General features: G+C 35.9%; 1 protein-coding gene across 1 annotated transcript; it reads right to left on the bottom strand.

Annotated features, from left to right (window-relative positions):
• Positions 1 to 228: 228 nt before the first annotated feature.
• LOC139899346 (piezo-type mechanosensitive ion channel homolog) lies at positions 229 to 14386 on the bottom strand. The gene is made up of 23 exons (XM_071882178.1): positions 14338 to 14386; positions 13871 to 13935; positions 13346 to 13518; positions 13079 to 13236; positions 12662 to 12818; positions 12363 to 12549; positions 11832 to 11947; positions 11662 to 11746; positions 10905 to 11120; positions 10643 to 10820; positions 10234 to 10362; positions 9953 to 10126; positions 9602 to 9835; positions 7975 to 9060; positions 7027 to 7506; positions 4534 to 6956; positions 3686 to 4081; positions 2872 to 3030; positions 1852 to 2355; positions 1236 to 1377; positions 980 to 1124; positions 611 to 764; positions 229 to 509 (listed from the first exon to the last, which is right to left on the bottom strand). Exons 1-22 carry the CDS (start codon positions 14384 to 14386, stop codon positions 629 to 631), a joined length of 7392 nt encoding a protein of 2463 aa, XP_071738279.1. The 3' UTR covers positions 229 to 509; positions 611 to 628.
• Between the last annotated feature and the right edge of the window lie 1947 nt (positions 14387 to 16333).

Genomic DNA, 16333 nt, shown 5'->3' with positions numbered 1-16333 from the left:
ACAATTAAAGTTATAATAATTAAAATTATGCATGCCCTAAACTCTTAAGCTTAGGGTTATGTTTAGAAAAAAAATCTTAATATAAGAAACTTCATCTCATTTGATCTTGTAGGATCGACGTTCTCAAGCAAACTTGTTAAAGTCTGTCAGTTTTTGTATTCATTTGATCATTTCAATTTTAGTTCCAACTTTTCGCTCGAATAAAAGGAAGCTTGATTCGACAATAAGTAGATATACATCAAGACTCGACAATAAGTGCATATTCATATTTAGCTCATACATCAAAACTTGATATATCTCGACTCATTCGAGCTCGATCTTTGAGACAACACACCGCGATCGAAATACTAGTTTACATTTACATGATTATGAATTAAGCACCATACGTGTTTCGTCACTTAACTCGGGGTTGTTTACAAAGCCTCATATTCGTTAAAATGCAAGTCCACTTACTACCTTGTCGCTCCCCAAACACCACCCCTGATCGCCGTTCTTCAAGTTTCAAAGCCCTTTTATAATAAGTCATTTGAGCTGTGATCGTAAAGATACATACATACATGCACATATATTGCAAATGAATCAACTGTGTAAACAAATGAACAGTCCTTACTTGTGATTTCTTCGATGGTTAGTCAGGATTGGTGTACTCTAGCAGCATATGTGGTGACCTGTATATTTTTACCAATGTCCAGTACAGAACCTCCTCTACTACAAGCTCACCCTCTGCTCTAGCGGCATATATATCCTCACAAATGGCGATCAACCTATGGATCAAACCAGAATTTCAAAAACATATAAATTGAAAAGATTTCAAGTAGATGCTTATCCACCTCATAGTTGTAGTATCAGGTTTTGTTTCTTAACAAATATTCACAGTCCAATAGGTTAGATAAGCACAAAATGTAGAAGTTAATTGGTCAATTGGGTCAAAAGATATATGAAATAGTTTATCACTACTAGGCTGGTAACGGGGTAGTACCTGTCGCAAGAAGGAAGGTTTTCAAAAGGGATTCTCATTCGCAAATCAGAACACTGGAGCCTTATGAAGCGACCGACTGCTAGCACAAATGTAATATAGAGCCCCCATATACTCGATTTGCTAAGCGTCTCCCCAAGAAGTCCCTCTTAAATTAAAAAAAGAAAAGGAAAGGAAAGATAAATCAATCTTTTTTTTTAATGATTTACAGTCACAGACATGTAAAAGTTACTACGCTTTTAATTCATGACAGACTTACGGGGAGTCTCTTCTGACACGACAATAGCCATGGGACCCATCAAATCTCCACACACATTTGAGTCTAACCAACTAATATCGAAAAACGACCACCATTCTGAACTCCCTCGATTTAACTGAAGTTTTGCATCCACTCCGTCAGCCTGTAAATAAACAACATTTGGTCTTCTTAGAACCCACAAGTCCGCATACAATGATGTTACAGACGCTCACACACACAAATAAGAGAGTCCTTTACGTATAGCTAGACGTGGTTCGTTTCTATTCCAAGCATACGATCATTTTTTAGTGAATTTTAACAACTCATCTATATCCAAGGTTGCAAAAATCGCTACTCGGGGTACCTCGGTCAGGAATTTTTTGGGTGTACTCGGCAACACGGGGTGCACTCAGGGAGTACTCGGATATTGACTAAGTTTGACTTTGACCGATTTTGGCCGAGTTTTGACCAATTTTGACTGATTTTCTGAGTTTTGGCCAAGTTCGACCGAGTTTGACTAAGTATTTGCCGATTACTCGTTGAGCCGCCAAAACCAAGTACTCACCGAGTAATTCCGAGTTCTGCAACACTGTCTATATTGCAACATAAAACGTAGAGATACAAATGAAGCATTCACCTTTTGGTCAAACACTCTGACATCACCAGAACCAGTAACCCGGAAATATCTTGGATAAGTGTTATTTATCCTAAAGCTGTCACTCGAACCGTTGAGAACTTTTTCAAGATCTGATGGTTTAGGGAGATCGGATCGTTGAATATTTTGTTCATATTTTACAACTTCCTTGTTCTTTGGCCTGTCTCGTGAGAGGACCCACGAGAATTTCATTTCCATGGCCATGTCGAGAGATTGAATGAATCTTCGTTGAATGATATCCGGAACAATCCACAAACTAATGGCATCAGCTTCGCAGCATATCATTTGAATATCATCGACATTATAAGATTCGAGATAGTTATAAGGATCGAGATTAGTGGAAGAGTTTAACATATTCCATGGCGTAATTGCACATAGAGTTGTCTCGTATAATAATAGCCGTCCACCATTTGTCTTTATCTGAAATTGAACACTCGCATCATTGATAGGATTTGCTATGTTTGTTGGGTTACCACTGCTATACATCTACAAAATAAAACCAAATTGTGGGTCAAAGACATTAAGTTTTGTTTGCAACCACATAATCTCATAAAGTAACCTAAATTTAGGGTAATCTGCTAAGTGGAACGATTTTAGACACCGCATAGAAAAAAAGGTCAACATGGTCAAAGTTACTATAATGTCAGTTAATACGTAAAAAGACGTCAACGTGATCAAAGTTAACACATAAAGTTACCTTATTTTTTTAAAAGCTAGTTACCCTTTTAAGGGAGAAAACAAAGATGGTTACTGTTGGATAATATGTAGATATGTTTCGACCCATGGGCTACTTACTAGGGTTTCGTTCTAGGTTCTGCATACACCTATATATATGCCCATTGTACATTGTAATAATAATAGTAATACTCTCCCTCAATATATTCAGTTTACTTTGTCTAAGAATTACAGTTACCGAAACTGAAATGGCACCAAGGCTAGTTACTTTTAAATGGAATTCAGCCTTGATACTAAGAAGAGAAAGATAGCGAAATAATATCTTACAAGCATAGGAGCCCAGATGACGCAGATTAATATAAAAAATAAACATAAGCCGTTGCAAAATTTAGTGACTTTCCACTGCCTCTCCCCTTGTCTATGACCAGCCCTGTTTATAACTGCATCAGATTTGACAAGGTACAAACTTGCATTTATGTCTTCCAACTATAACCGCAAAAGATAGCGAAAAACTCTGGTTAGTCTAAGTTGATTTGAATGATTTTTAAGAAGTAGGTATTGACATGAGGAAAAAGGAATGCATAAAATCACACACTTCACACAGGTTTTACATATTTGGGCAGTTTCAAGAATAATCGACTTGTTTATTCTAATGAATTTTGCTAGACAAACGAAAAGTTTTTTAAGAATAAACAACTTGTTAAATATGCTTATAAAAAATCACATTATAGAGTAATAATCTAAGACTTTTTATTTGTGGAAGTGATTAGAGAAGGTTTTATGCATCTGAATAGATCACATATAAGTTTCAACCCAAATGACACGTGTCCTTTTTAGTTAAAACTTTTGCTTCACCATCTGACCCATTATAGATCAAACATAACCTAAATCGACTCATTTGTACACTAACAGATTAAAAGGACCACCTGTAGCAAATCACTTCAGTATTATCACACATCACCATTTTCAACTCCTGTTAAGCTCGAGGGCCAATTTCATAGAGACGTATGAATAACAATATTTTGATCCATGATGTATAAATTATAGTATAAAATATGTATGCGTGCACAAAAAAAACCACTAAACATGATTTATATTATCTAAAAATTGATAAGAACGTGTAACAATCGGGGATACTAACCTTGAGCCAGTCATACATTGTCAAAGACGTTTTGGTGCATGACCAATCAAGAACACATCGTAATTCGTATAGAAACGGTAGTGCACGATAGAGTCGGTAACCCAAAAAATTAACCCTATTGATACTACTAGTCAGAAATTGCCTATATAAAGTGCTTTTATGTGGGACCCCAGATTGTATTTGCTTGGCTTGCAGAGCCAAAGAGATTGCTTTAGTAACATAAATCGCACGAATTGCGAAACCGGCAGCCTGGTGCTGTGAAGGCTCCATACTCCAGGCATACTCAGTAACAGAATATGTGAAAACTACAAGGTTAAAAATGTAAAATATCACTTTTCCGGTGGCGAATGAACACAAGTATATAACTCGATCAAGCACAATCAAGAAGAAGATAGCCTGCATAAAAGGATAAAAAAAACCTTTAAAATGAGCTTTACCTTACACATACTCCGTATATTAGATGTGATGATATGTGAAGGTCGGTTAATGGGTCAAAATGGTTACTATTACGAGTGGGTAGAAATGGGTCGAATTGCACTAAACCACCAACACTTATGTTGCCTTTTTTTAAACTGTGTAAACAACAAACGTAACAAAAAAATAATCATGAATATTGTCGTAGAGTAAAGTAATTACTATATAATATTTCAATTTGGGCATTCTAAACATTTGAATCACATTAAGAGACTTTTGACCTGTTTCACATTCAGCTAACTTGCAGGTTAACTCTTTTGACCAGTTACCAATAAATACAACCTGAACTGACCCGTTTAAATGTGAACTGGTTGAAATGGCCATAATAGTATAATAGTTAATAATGAAATGGGTGGAAAAGGTAAAATACTTGCCATCAAGATGAACACAAACTCCTTTGGAAACTGATCTTCCAGCTGATAAACATCAAGGAATTCATTTTTGTTCTTTATAACAGATTGGTAGAAGATGGCAACTAAAAAGAAAACTGCTAAATCCGCACCGAATATATACGCATATAGATCAATCTCTCTTTTGCCTCCACCTATTACCGAGATAATAGTATACGGAAATTCAACTTCCTTCGAATAACCAGCATCTTGGGCTTCTCTTATTTCTTTCGCCACATCAGCGGCAGGAGTCAATGTTTTGTACCTTTCAGTTAAAATACATCTATCATTTGGAGATGCATATGTCACTTCAAAAACAGCTAACGCCACATTTGGACTATCTTTACTTTTTTCGATGCTACGAACTTGGACAGTGCTTGCACATGGACAAGACGTAGGGTCAGATTCTTTGCATCTTGAATTATGACCAAATCTAAGAAGTTGGTTAACTCCAGATTCTATACTTGCAGGTTGAATCCCGTATTTGGGCCACGAATGAACATCGAACGATAACTGGATAAAATAAGGGGGTGATTCAGCTGCTTGTGTTAAAGAATTCCAGTATCGAACACAGTTTTCAACGATCAGTTTAGCAATATTTAATACAATTTGAAGTATCTTTTGTGTATTTTCTCTCCAACTTGAGCTCAAAATAATCTCCTTCGAATTGATAATTTTGTCCGTAAGAGTACTAAATTCGGTTGAAAATATCCATTCGCTGTCTTTAGCGGTTATCGAGCTCTGAATAAGGGTAAAAAGGTAAACCAGAAAAAGTGGTAAAAGACTGACTACAAACGAAGATGTTATTCTGCTTGTCGGAAAACCCCATTCTGGGAGTGAAACCGACTCGATAGTGATACCACAATGTTGGATAATAATCTGATAAACGTACTGAATCAATATATATAACTCTGTGTATATCAGCATTACAACCCAGAAAATGTAATTGGGCCCGGTGTTCACACAAAGAGCATATAAGAATAGAGCTGCAAGATACACCATTGAAAGGATACTAAAGTTCCATAGGAATACAAGGAGAAAGCAACAATAACACACGACGTCGTTATTTGACTGCATTTGGTTCCATATATGTTGAAATATTATCCCACAACTTGCTGACTCAGCACCTCTACTTCTTTCAGAATACAGAGAAGATGAACGGCGTGAAACTACGTGAACATGACTCTCGTTTTGTCTTTCGATCTCGCTATGTTTACCAAATAAAGTAGGCTCGTTTGAATCTGAATCTGATTCGAAATCTTCTTGAGGGATATTTAAGTAACTTGCAATGTTGGAAACTGCTTGATTGCTGATTGACTGTACTTGAGATACACCGTCACCGATTAACTGTACGGCCGATAATAAAGTGTTTTCACTCGTTAGCCTTTTATCTTTCCCTTCGAAATCAGCAACTTCAATAAGATGTGAAATTTCCGGCGATTCAAACGGTGGAAAACTTAACGGAACATCAATATTAGTTTCTGACTCATGTTTCTTGCAAAAATGTTCTTCTTTTTGAAGGGTAGAATCGGTATTTAACGAAACGGCTCTTCGTCTCCTTAAACCTTCATCTTTAGGTGAACCATTAAAACTGTGTACATGATGATCATGAGGTGGGGATGATGTATGAAGTTGTATTTGTAAGTTAAGCATTTCGGATTTCATTTTCTCGACTTGCATATTACGTTGACGTTTTTTTTCTTCGTCTTCACGAATATGCTGTAACTGTTCGGTTTTCCATGCAGCTTTTTTCTCTTGTTCACGAACAATGGCACCAATTTGTTCAGCTTCGAGATACTGGAAAACATAATTAAGCTCAGGAGAAGAAAACATGTATGACTGTAATGATACGAGAACGAAGATAATAATCTCAACCAATGCAGATCTTGAGGTAATCCGAAATCCATAATCGTATTTTCTAAACCCGAAGACTTCATATACGTAGTCAATGGTTTCACATTTCCCTTCGTTAAACGCACCCACGAAAGGGGATTGGTAGGCAAGCGAAAGGACTATGACTGCAAAGTTGTAAATTCGCAACCATTTGAAAATTTTATTTTTTTTCTTTAGTATCGTAAGTCTCAGTCTGAAAAGAGATAGAGCAAAAGCGAGATATCCGAGGTGTAAAATATCGTATTCGAGGGTTCCGGTTATTAAAATTAACGCGAGCACGAGATCCAACATATGACAGTAGCAGTATAGTCTCAAATAGTCAAGAAGAGTCCAAATTGTTTTGGTTTCAAGAGATAGGTCCCGCCAAACGAAGGCGTTTTTGCGTTGAGAAATCATTTGACGGTATGTATACGATCCCGAAAAACTGCCGAATCGATCGGCTCGAAGCTTGAAACATGCAAACATGAAGACTAGGAAGTAACTGATTAGCACCCTTGGATCATCAACAGTAAGTCCTACACCAAAGAACAAAAATAAAGATTGATAATCCAACTAAAATGAATATATATATATACAAAACAGTACCTAACCAACATCGTCGGCAATAGTTGAAGTGTAGTTCCGAAATCCGCCAGCAATCATGGCAATGTAAGGCGATCTCACTCGGACCAAGTCCGCTAAACGGCTTTTCAGTCTTCCAGATGGCAAAATATTCGAGTAAAAGAACACTAGCAAACAAGAAGACAAATAATGACCATGATCTTTGTACTAGTTGCCGGTTTAGGACAACACATATCGCAAGTGATGCAATATACAGCAACGATATCGCATTAAGAAGAGCAAAGCTTGCAAGAAGCAATGCAATCATGTTAATCTCGAGGCCAAAGAGAATAAACATGTTCTCCATCCAAAACTTGAGATAAATTTTAAGAGAAGTTTTCTGCATTTCAAATCTTTCTTTTCTAAGCGTATGAACTTGCTTCTTCTTCCATTTATGGCTCTCGTTAACCTGTCCCCAGTAGTATCCAAGCATGTATCTTCTGTTGCTACTCTTGGCTAATTCCACTACAATAAATATGTAAACTCTAAAGTCAATACAAACACATAAGGATAATGATAATAATAACAGAAATAATTATTATACAGAGTAAATTAAAGATTTGTTTTTGCAAATGCGTAAATAAACACGAGATTAGAAAAAAGCCCATGCTTGAAAGCTAAGAGATTGCAAGCCAATTTCTCCAACCCAAAAAATGTGAAGGTCTATGCTGTTAGTCCACATTTTGAAGTGTAGGGTTTTAACCAAAATTTCTGCATTTTCAGATTTGAATATTTAAAATAAATTAGTCGTGAAACCTGGGATTTGATAATGGCAGCAATGTCATTAAGAGCTTGATACGTGCAACAATGGATTAGACTTCAAATTGAACAGCCTCAAGTTAGTTGATGATCGGTGTTAAGAGAATAATCGTCTATACATGTCCTAAGCTCTTAATGACAGTTGCTAACAGAACTTTAAGTTATAATGTTAACATCTTTTTGAGTGTGTGAACATGTTTAAAATGAATAGATTTAACTTCGTACCCGGTTGACCTTCCAAATCTTGAATGTTTGTTGGCCACGAGTTACTGGTCTTTAACCCTAATTTCTCAACAGGTGAAGAAACATTATCCCGTTTTGGAGTTAACGCAGTTGAAAACACATCTTCTTGAGAGAAAAACAACGGACAAGGTTCTTCCCATTGACCAACACCCGAAAGCCAACTCGGCATCATTTCTAACCAATGAAACACGTTATATTGAAGAATACATGCAGAAATCACCAATACTTTAGCCCTAAGTCCTTCTTCTAAGCCCCATGCACCAGATTTATATATCTTTAAGCCTAAATATTTTGACAATTTATAATATTTTTGTCCTGGAAACATCTCAAATTGTCCCCCGCATAGTTGGAATAAGTATTCAGACGTGGCAAGAACTCCGGTATAAACAAGAAATGATTTTGATGGTACTCTTGAAGCTTTTGGTAAAATCGAGCAGAAAACGATACCGACAAGATAAATAAGGCCAAAGAAACTTATTGGAGATATTGATGCGTAAAACATAGAAAAAAACAAGATCTTTTGACTGTGCCATATTAGAAGTCTTCTAATAAACCCAACCACACCAAATTGCAGCCGATTTGTATCTTCTAAGTTTGGATACCTGTTTTGTCTCCTTTCATAGCTGTAAAGTTGCATTGCAATTGTTATTGCTAATGCTTCGGAAACATTTTCGAATACGGATGCTTCTGCATCGTAGCCTAGGTATGTATACAGATCAACTTTTGTGGATACCCATTCCTCAAAACCGGGAAATATGCTTAAAATGTAAATGAGGATAAACATCACGATTGAATATACTTTCAACGGGAACCATAGACGCTTTCTTGTTTTTTCAACGAGTTGCCTACCGCTGATCCAAAAAAGAAGAAGAAACAGGTACCCGAACGACACGTAATTTGGCCGGGTCAAGTAGACCGTAATAAGTATAGTTAAAAATGCGATGTAAGTTCCGAACGATCGATATAGTGATAAGAATCTCTGTCCTATTGCACTGAGATATGACGCCACTTTTCTCTCTGAAAGAAGAAAAAACGCATGTGAATACATAATATTAACAATGGATAATAACATACGAACATACAAAAAACTAGAGCTGCAAAAGAGTCAGATCAATGTTGACTTATTCAACCTCAAACTAGACTCTAGCTAGTTCAATTCGCGCTAGTTAGAATTTGAGCCCAAGTACAAAAAATAAGCTTAAAGAGTGTTACAGCTGAGTTCAAGCTTATAAAAAATCCAGCTTAAATTCTAATTGGGATTGTTGAATCCTACGTAATATGTATGTAGAGTCTAATTGGATTCTTATAAGCTTGAACTCAGCTGGTACACTCTTTAAACTTAACTCGAGCTCATTTAAGTCGAACTATATTGAGCTCTCAAAATGAGCATGGTTTCTCTTATTATTAAATTTTGAGCTATCGAAACAAGCTCGAGATTAAGCTAAGGGAGTTGTGTCGAACTTGAACCCTTCAAGCTAAACTAGAAGATCGGATGGAATATATTGAGTTTAATTTTCTTTTAGTGATGTATAATATATAAAACATTAAAACTACATACCTTGGGAAGGGTTATCATTGTTTTCTGCAGTGTTTCCAGATTCATAAACAGACAACAAAACTGATTTGTTCAATCCGGCTTTCAAAATGCTGAATCCAACTGGAGTGCAAGGCGTGTGCTGCACAATGGCCGAGAATGAAAATAGAAGTTTGTGACCATGCTTCTGAATGGCACAAAAACATGCAAGTAAAGCGATTTCCACAAAATCCCAGGAGCTATCACGTTCAAGGAGACCTGTATAGATTTGGATAATGTAACCAAAGATAAATTATATGATCTGTGTATTTCATTGAACCTTTATTTGAAAGTTACGAGTTATTTTATAGTAAACCAATTGAAAATAGACAATACCTAACTGAGACAAAATTTCAGAACTTATAGTCTCCCTTTTCTTCAAGGCTCCAGACACCAAATTTATCTGAAGGGTGTACAAGATTGCAAAATGAATCTCACACAGAAGAAGCAAGGCGCCTTGCACTTTCGTGCTGATGCGGTGGCTCAGTAAATACAGAAAAAAGAATATCACTGAAGCACAGATATATATTAACACGTATAAGAGCTTATTTCATAATTAGACTAGAAAAAAAAAGTTTAAAAAAATTCAGATATTGATATAATTAGGGTGAACGTACTATATACAGCGTGGATGAAACCGGGCTTCATTGCAATGAGAAATATCTGCACCAACATGATTGCTCGATTACATTTGCGCAGTATCCAAGCGATTGTTGCTACGATGAGCACTTTTGTTTCTTCTTTAACTGCAATTGGATTGATTAAGAGAAAGTATAAGGTTATCAGTACAGGAGGAAAATGTCAGTCAGACTGGGTTTATTACTTTAATAACGGATCAAAACAAGTTATTTTCTAAGTTTTGGGTTGAAGTTGATCAGGTGGGGTTGATACGTTTGATCCATTTTTGACATGTTTCCTTTATAGCTTAAATAATTTTTATTCATTATAGATGAAATATAACCCAAAAAACCACATCTAGTTATCGGTTACCAGTTACTAGTTAGCAAAACTTGAAGATCTACTCACCTTCGGGAGTGGGGTCCGCATTTGATGTACGGTGGACTTCATCAGAAATGTAGAGGAAAACAGAGTTGTTTACAAGATTACCAAGGGCAACCAAAACTCCAAGACAAAATTGAGCGAGGATAAAGAAACCGGGAAAGTGATAATGCCATAACCCGACCATTTCCCAAACTTCTGTGTCCTGCTTATTCGAATTAGATGACGATAAAAAAATACGTGAATGAGCAAGAATCGCATAAAAAGATTAGTTTAAATTTGGATTTACCTTTCCAAGCTTTCCGTTTAGGTATGAAAAAGCTATGTTGAAAATATATGTACTGAGAGCCCACAACAGAATGAAGACAAGGAGCAGCCCGTTTAGCCGATGCAAACGAAACAAGGATGGGAAAGCAAATATAATGTAGCCAACATATCCAAGTAATCCAAACGCGCATACACTTGCATAATAAAAGCTCCATAACGAAAGAGCGAACAAGGACACCTGTCAATTTCATCACTGAAAATTTAACATATAAGACGAAAGATAATTGACATGTTCAACTTAACCTGAAACCAAAATATTCTAGGTCAAGAGGAAGCAATAATCATATACAAAATGTCACAGTTACAAAGTACAGGAATATTAATATAAGATATCAACACACATCTAGGCATACAATGCAGATTAAATTGGTCAGTCACTTAATAAAGAGGTTATATATTCATGAAAAAGTTCATCAGAGACTTCTTTTGTTAAGAGATGTTTTAAGTTTTGAGGGAATGTTAAACGTTATGGTCAGTTTATGGGTCCACTTTAAGTTTTAGTTAGAAATTTTATCACAGTGATGAATGTATAACAGCATGTTAATGAGTTTACATTTGATACTTCCCTTACTTCTGATTTAGAGTTTTAGGTTGTTACATTGTCATGCAAAAGAACTAGGGGCACTGTATATTAGATATTAAACTCAGTATAAACATATTACAACACATGTTTGTTATATATCTAACCATAATGAGTATGTTCTGTTAAGGATACGTACCGGGGCACCATAGGTAAAGAAGTTGATACTGAATATCCGAAAAACTGCACCTCTTAACAAAAGATTTGTGTCCCTTCCACCAGATCTACAAATAACATCGCATATCAAGTTACATCTCGATAAAACCACAAAGTATCCCCAGCATAAACAGATGAGTTTGCATCACATACCTTGATTCACGTATAAAAAATGAATTTGTTGTTGGCAGAAGATGTTCGGTCAGGTTGTCTTCTCTCATGGACATGATGGAATTCATTTGCTCCAAGTCAAGTTTGACAAAGGATAACTGTGTACATGAGAAAAGTTATGTGTAATAGAAAAAAAGTTATCAACCCATAAGTAAAATCAGTGTTGCAGAACTCGGAATTACTCAGCGGGTACTCTTTTTTAGCAGCTCGGGGAGTACTCGGCAAGTACTCGGTCAAACGTGGTCAAACTTGGCCAAAACTCGGGATTACTCGGAAACTCGGTCAAAACACGGCCAAAAATCGGAAAATCGGAAAATCGGTCAAAATTGGTCAAAACTTGGCCAAAATCGGTCAAAGTTGGTCAACATCCGAGTATTCGACGAGTTGCCGAGTACTTCCTAAAAAGTCCTAACCGAGTACTCTCCGAGTAGCGATTTCTGCAACCTTGAGTAAAATTGTAAACAAATTGAAAACTAAAGAAAATGCCCTAGAAGTTCTTGAAAAAAGTCGTACCCCAAAGAAAAATATGATCAACGAAAGACCAGAACAAGTTTGCGCCCAACCAGATGTGGAAGAAATTCTATATAGGCCGATAAAATCACCTATCATGCTAAAGAACTTTGGTAATCTCGTGGGGAGTTGATAGATATACAGAAAGAAAATATTGAAGCCTGCGTACAGCCAAAGAGCTCTCCACCACCTTCATAACAATGTTTTTAACATATGCATAAAAATTCACAATACGTTGTACATAAGGAATAAGGAATCAACATTATTGTAATAGGATAATAATGAACTACAAAAAATCTCACCTGAAGAGGGCATGAAAATTGCTTGTTAATGAACAATCGACAAGACCCACACAGCCAGAAACAAAAAATGGTAACGAAACCCATGATGTGTTGCTGATGCCAGCAACCAACTGAACAGCAGGCAATAGCAAGAAGAAAGCAACTTTCACATGTGAAACTGTTACACCAAAAAAAAAAAAGGAAAAAAAAAAAACAGAACAGAAAGAAAATGCCACTCAGTTTAGGGCGTTAAGTACCAAAGGCTCAAATTACATCAACACAAAATAATATCAATTTTGGTTTTAATCTATCGCAATTCGTATACTGATAAACACCAGATATATTAAATAACCACGGTGCTACTCTGGTAAGTTCTGTTACTTTGTAACTTGTAATGAATTAAGCATCTATTACCCGTATCTATTGATTTGTACCAACCTATTCGCTCTATGGCTTCTGCAAAACTCCCCAAAAATGAGAATGCCCATGTAAAAAAACCTAATCTGATTTCACGGAGTTCAGTAAATGCAGTGAACGCCGCTAGTAGTTGCAAGATCAAAACATAAACTATTGTTGGTGATCTCCATGTTTGGACTCTGCGAAAACATACAATTGTGTGCATAACAAGTTTGATTACAATGAAGATTATTGTTTTTGGTGAGAATAGTTGATACTAGCATGAGTTTAAAGATACAAAATGCTCACATCATGAATCCTATCAACTTTGCCCATAAAGGTACGCCTGCATTGCAATCTCCACACCAAATGGCCCATGCAAAAAGAAAAGTCACTTGCGAAAAGATAACAATAATTGAGTAAACAACAATAACCCATAGAAGTTTTCTCCCTTCCGAGTGAAATCCTGCAAAAGAAAAATGCTTAAAGTAAGTGTGGTGTTGTATCAATTGCTAAACTTATATGATAAAAGGATGTGTTACGACAGACACATTTCTAAGTTCATCAAATGCTTGAATAATACAAACAAAAATCAGAACTTGACTTCATACGATTTATATCGTTCAATTGTTTCCAGAAAAATCAAAAATTCAAGCATAAATAAATGCTCCCCAATCTTAAACATGACACAATTAAACAAGTTTATACTTGATGGTTTTGTTTCCAAACATCCAATCATAAACCACCATTCTCTAGTCTCAACGCGATAATAATCGAATAAATAGGAGGAAATATTAATACGTATAACAAACTAGTACCTTTTTCTAAATAAACAAAGAGAATAAGTAGAGAAGCCAACAAGTTCCCAATAGATATCAAACTGCAATTCAGTAAAGCGGCTGCAGCAGAAACAGATAGCATGAGCAATTGAGCATATACATACATTATAAAAAAAATGCAGTAATAATAAATTGATTATATACACATTTTAAATCTTTCTGTACTTCAAAACCCAGACCTAACTCGCAATTATTAGCACTGATAACTTATAATCTCAATTAACAGAATCACCTTTACGGAATCATAAACAATGCTACGCATAATTGGGTTCTGAGGGCTCAATGTTTACCCTAAGTTTGTAGAGGCAATACATTAAATACATCTACATGAAGTCACATAAATAATAGAATAGAATGGAATGCATGGTTGTGTATATATACATATATATTTGCCCTAATTCCTACTCGTTGTATTGTATAGATAAATATGTAATCAAACTTGAAGAAACAAAAACATGCTACCTGTAAATAGTAGCAAAGATAACAGAAATCCACCGATTGGTACCCGCATTATTGACAATCAGGTCAAAATTTGGGATCATTTACATCATTAGTTAATTAATTAATTCCCTAAATTAAACCGCATTTTAGTAGAATATTTTGTTGTCGAATGTGAAATTCGATAAAAATGAATCCAGGATAAGCAGATATGGTCACGTATATTTACGTAAATTTGCGAACTCGATTAGCATCATTAGTCATTACACCGTTGTGATATATGTATGTCATCACATTTATGCAGAGGTAATACTCACACACTAATTTTTGATTCATACACACTTTTTATCATAGAACTTATAATTATATTCTTAAATTTATCTAAAAATTTGAATCTCTATTATTGTAATTAAATACATAATAGACAATTAAGTATGTATGGATCAATATTAAGTGTGTGAGTATCATCCAATTAGGCAAATGATTTATGTCATATTTTCCATATGTTGTTACCATGAAATGTAACGTCTTAATTTGTGTTGTTTTATTTTGTTCATTTACGTGTATGAAACCAAAAGTAAATATATTTATTTTATTTATATCATTATATGTGTTGTGATATCGACTGTATGTTGGTACACACAAATTTAAGAGAAAATAACTCTATTACTCACAAAAATAGATTACAGAGTATTACAAAACTCAAAAAACAAAAAAACTCTCAAACTAACACACTAGGAATTCTCACCACTCTCTAGGCATGTATTCACTCTTGTTTAGGATTAGACATTTAACTCACACATACTAACTAGGTGTTATTACATTTTTCTGAATGCTTTACAAATGAGGCTTACGCCCCTATTTATAGAAAAACATTGAGGAGGTGGAAGGTGTGAACGCAGATAAGTGTGAACGCAATATGGTGGCTAGCCGTAATTGAGTTCAATTTTGCTACTTCATTGGAATGGTGTGAAAGGAGAACAAAGTTGCTAGCCGTCGTTGTTATCATCTTTGCTTCTTCTACATGGTGTTCAAAGAAGGCTACTTTGAACATCTAGAAGGTGGGCTTCTAGATTGTAGGCTGGAAACCTTCAATTCTCCCCCTCCAGCCGAATTCACGAACACTCCAGTTATGTCTCTGCATAACTCCAATTTCTCTCGAGTCACCACCTTTGTCAACATATCCGCAGGATTCTCCTTTGTATGGATCTTCACTAGTCTCAACAGTTGTCGATCAATTACCTCGCGTATCCAATGATAGCGAATATCAATATGTTTTGTACGGGAATGGTACATGGAGTTCTTGCTCAAATCTAGAGCACTCTGACTGTCACAATATACCTTGTACTCCTTTTGCTTGATTCCAAATTCTTGTAGATAACGCTTTAACCACAACATTTCTTTTCCAGCGTCTACGGCAGCAATATATTCTGCTTCAGTTGTGGATAATGCAACACAATTCTGTAGTCTTGACTGCCATGAAACAGCTCCTCCTGCAAAAGTGTAAATGAATCCTGAAGTAGATTTTCTACTATCAAGATCTCCAGCCATATCTACATCTGTATAGCCTTTCAATATTGGATCAGCTCCCCCATAACAAAGACATATTTTCGTTGTACCTTTAAGATATCTGAGAATCCATTTTACCGCCTCCCAATGCTCTTTTCCGGGGTTGGAGAGAAAACGACTCACTGTTCCCACTGCGTGAGCAATATCGGGCCTTGTACACACCATTGCATACATCAAACTTCCAACTGCTGAAGAATATAGTACTGAAGAGATCTCCACTATCTCTTTCTTGGATGAGGGACATGAACTTTTACTTACCTTGAAATGGTTGGCTAATGGAATGCTAACAGGTTTGGCATTGTTCATATTAAATCGTGAAAGGACTCGTTCAATATACTTCTCCTGAGATAGGCATAACCTTCTATCCTTCCTATCTCGGGTAATCTGCATTCCCAAAATTTGTTGAGTCTGTCCTAAGTCTTTCATGTCAAAAGACTTAGAGAGTTCCTTC

Source organism: Rutidosis leptorrhynchoides, chromosome 3, assembly GCF_046630445.1.
Source record: "Rutidosis leptorrhynchoides isolate AG116_Rl617_1_P2 chromosome 3, CSIRO_AGI_Rlap_v1, whole genome shotgun sequence".
NCBI classification, from domain to species: domain Eukaryota; kingdom Viridiplantae; phylum Streptophyta; class Magnoliopsida; order Asterales; family Asteraceae; genus Rutidosis; species Rutidosis leptorrhynchoides.
Note: the sequence above shows the minus strand (reverse complement) of the source record. Positions and strands in the feature narration are given on the sequence as shown.

Bases quoted from the DNA above. Each gene is read 5' to 3' on its own strand.
- LOC139899346 (XM_071882178.1), bottom strand. From the start codon at position 14,386: ATGCGGGTACCAATCGGTGGATTTCTGTTATCTTTGCTACTATTTACA. The intron at 11,948-12,362 runs GTACGACTTTTT...TCATGTACACAG, and splicing joins TGATCATATTTTTCTTTGGG to TTATCCTTTGTCAAACTTGA. The intron at 3,031-3,685 runs GTTAGTATCCCC...TTGCGGTTATAG, and splicing joins CAATGTATGACTGGCTCAAG to TTGGAAGACATAAATGCAAG.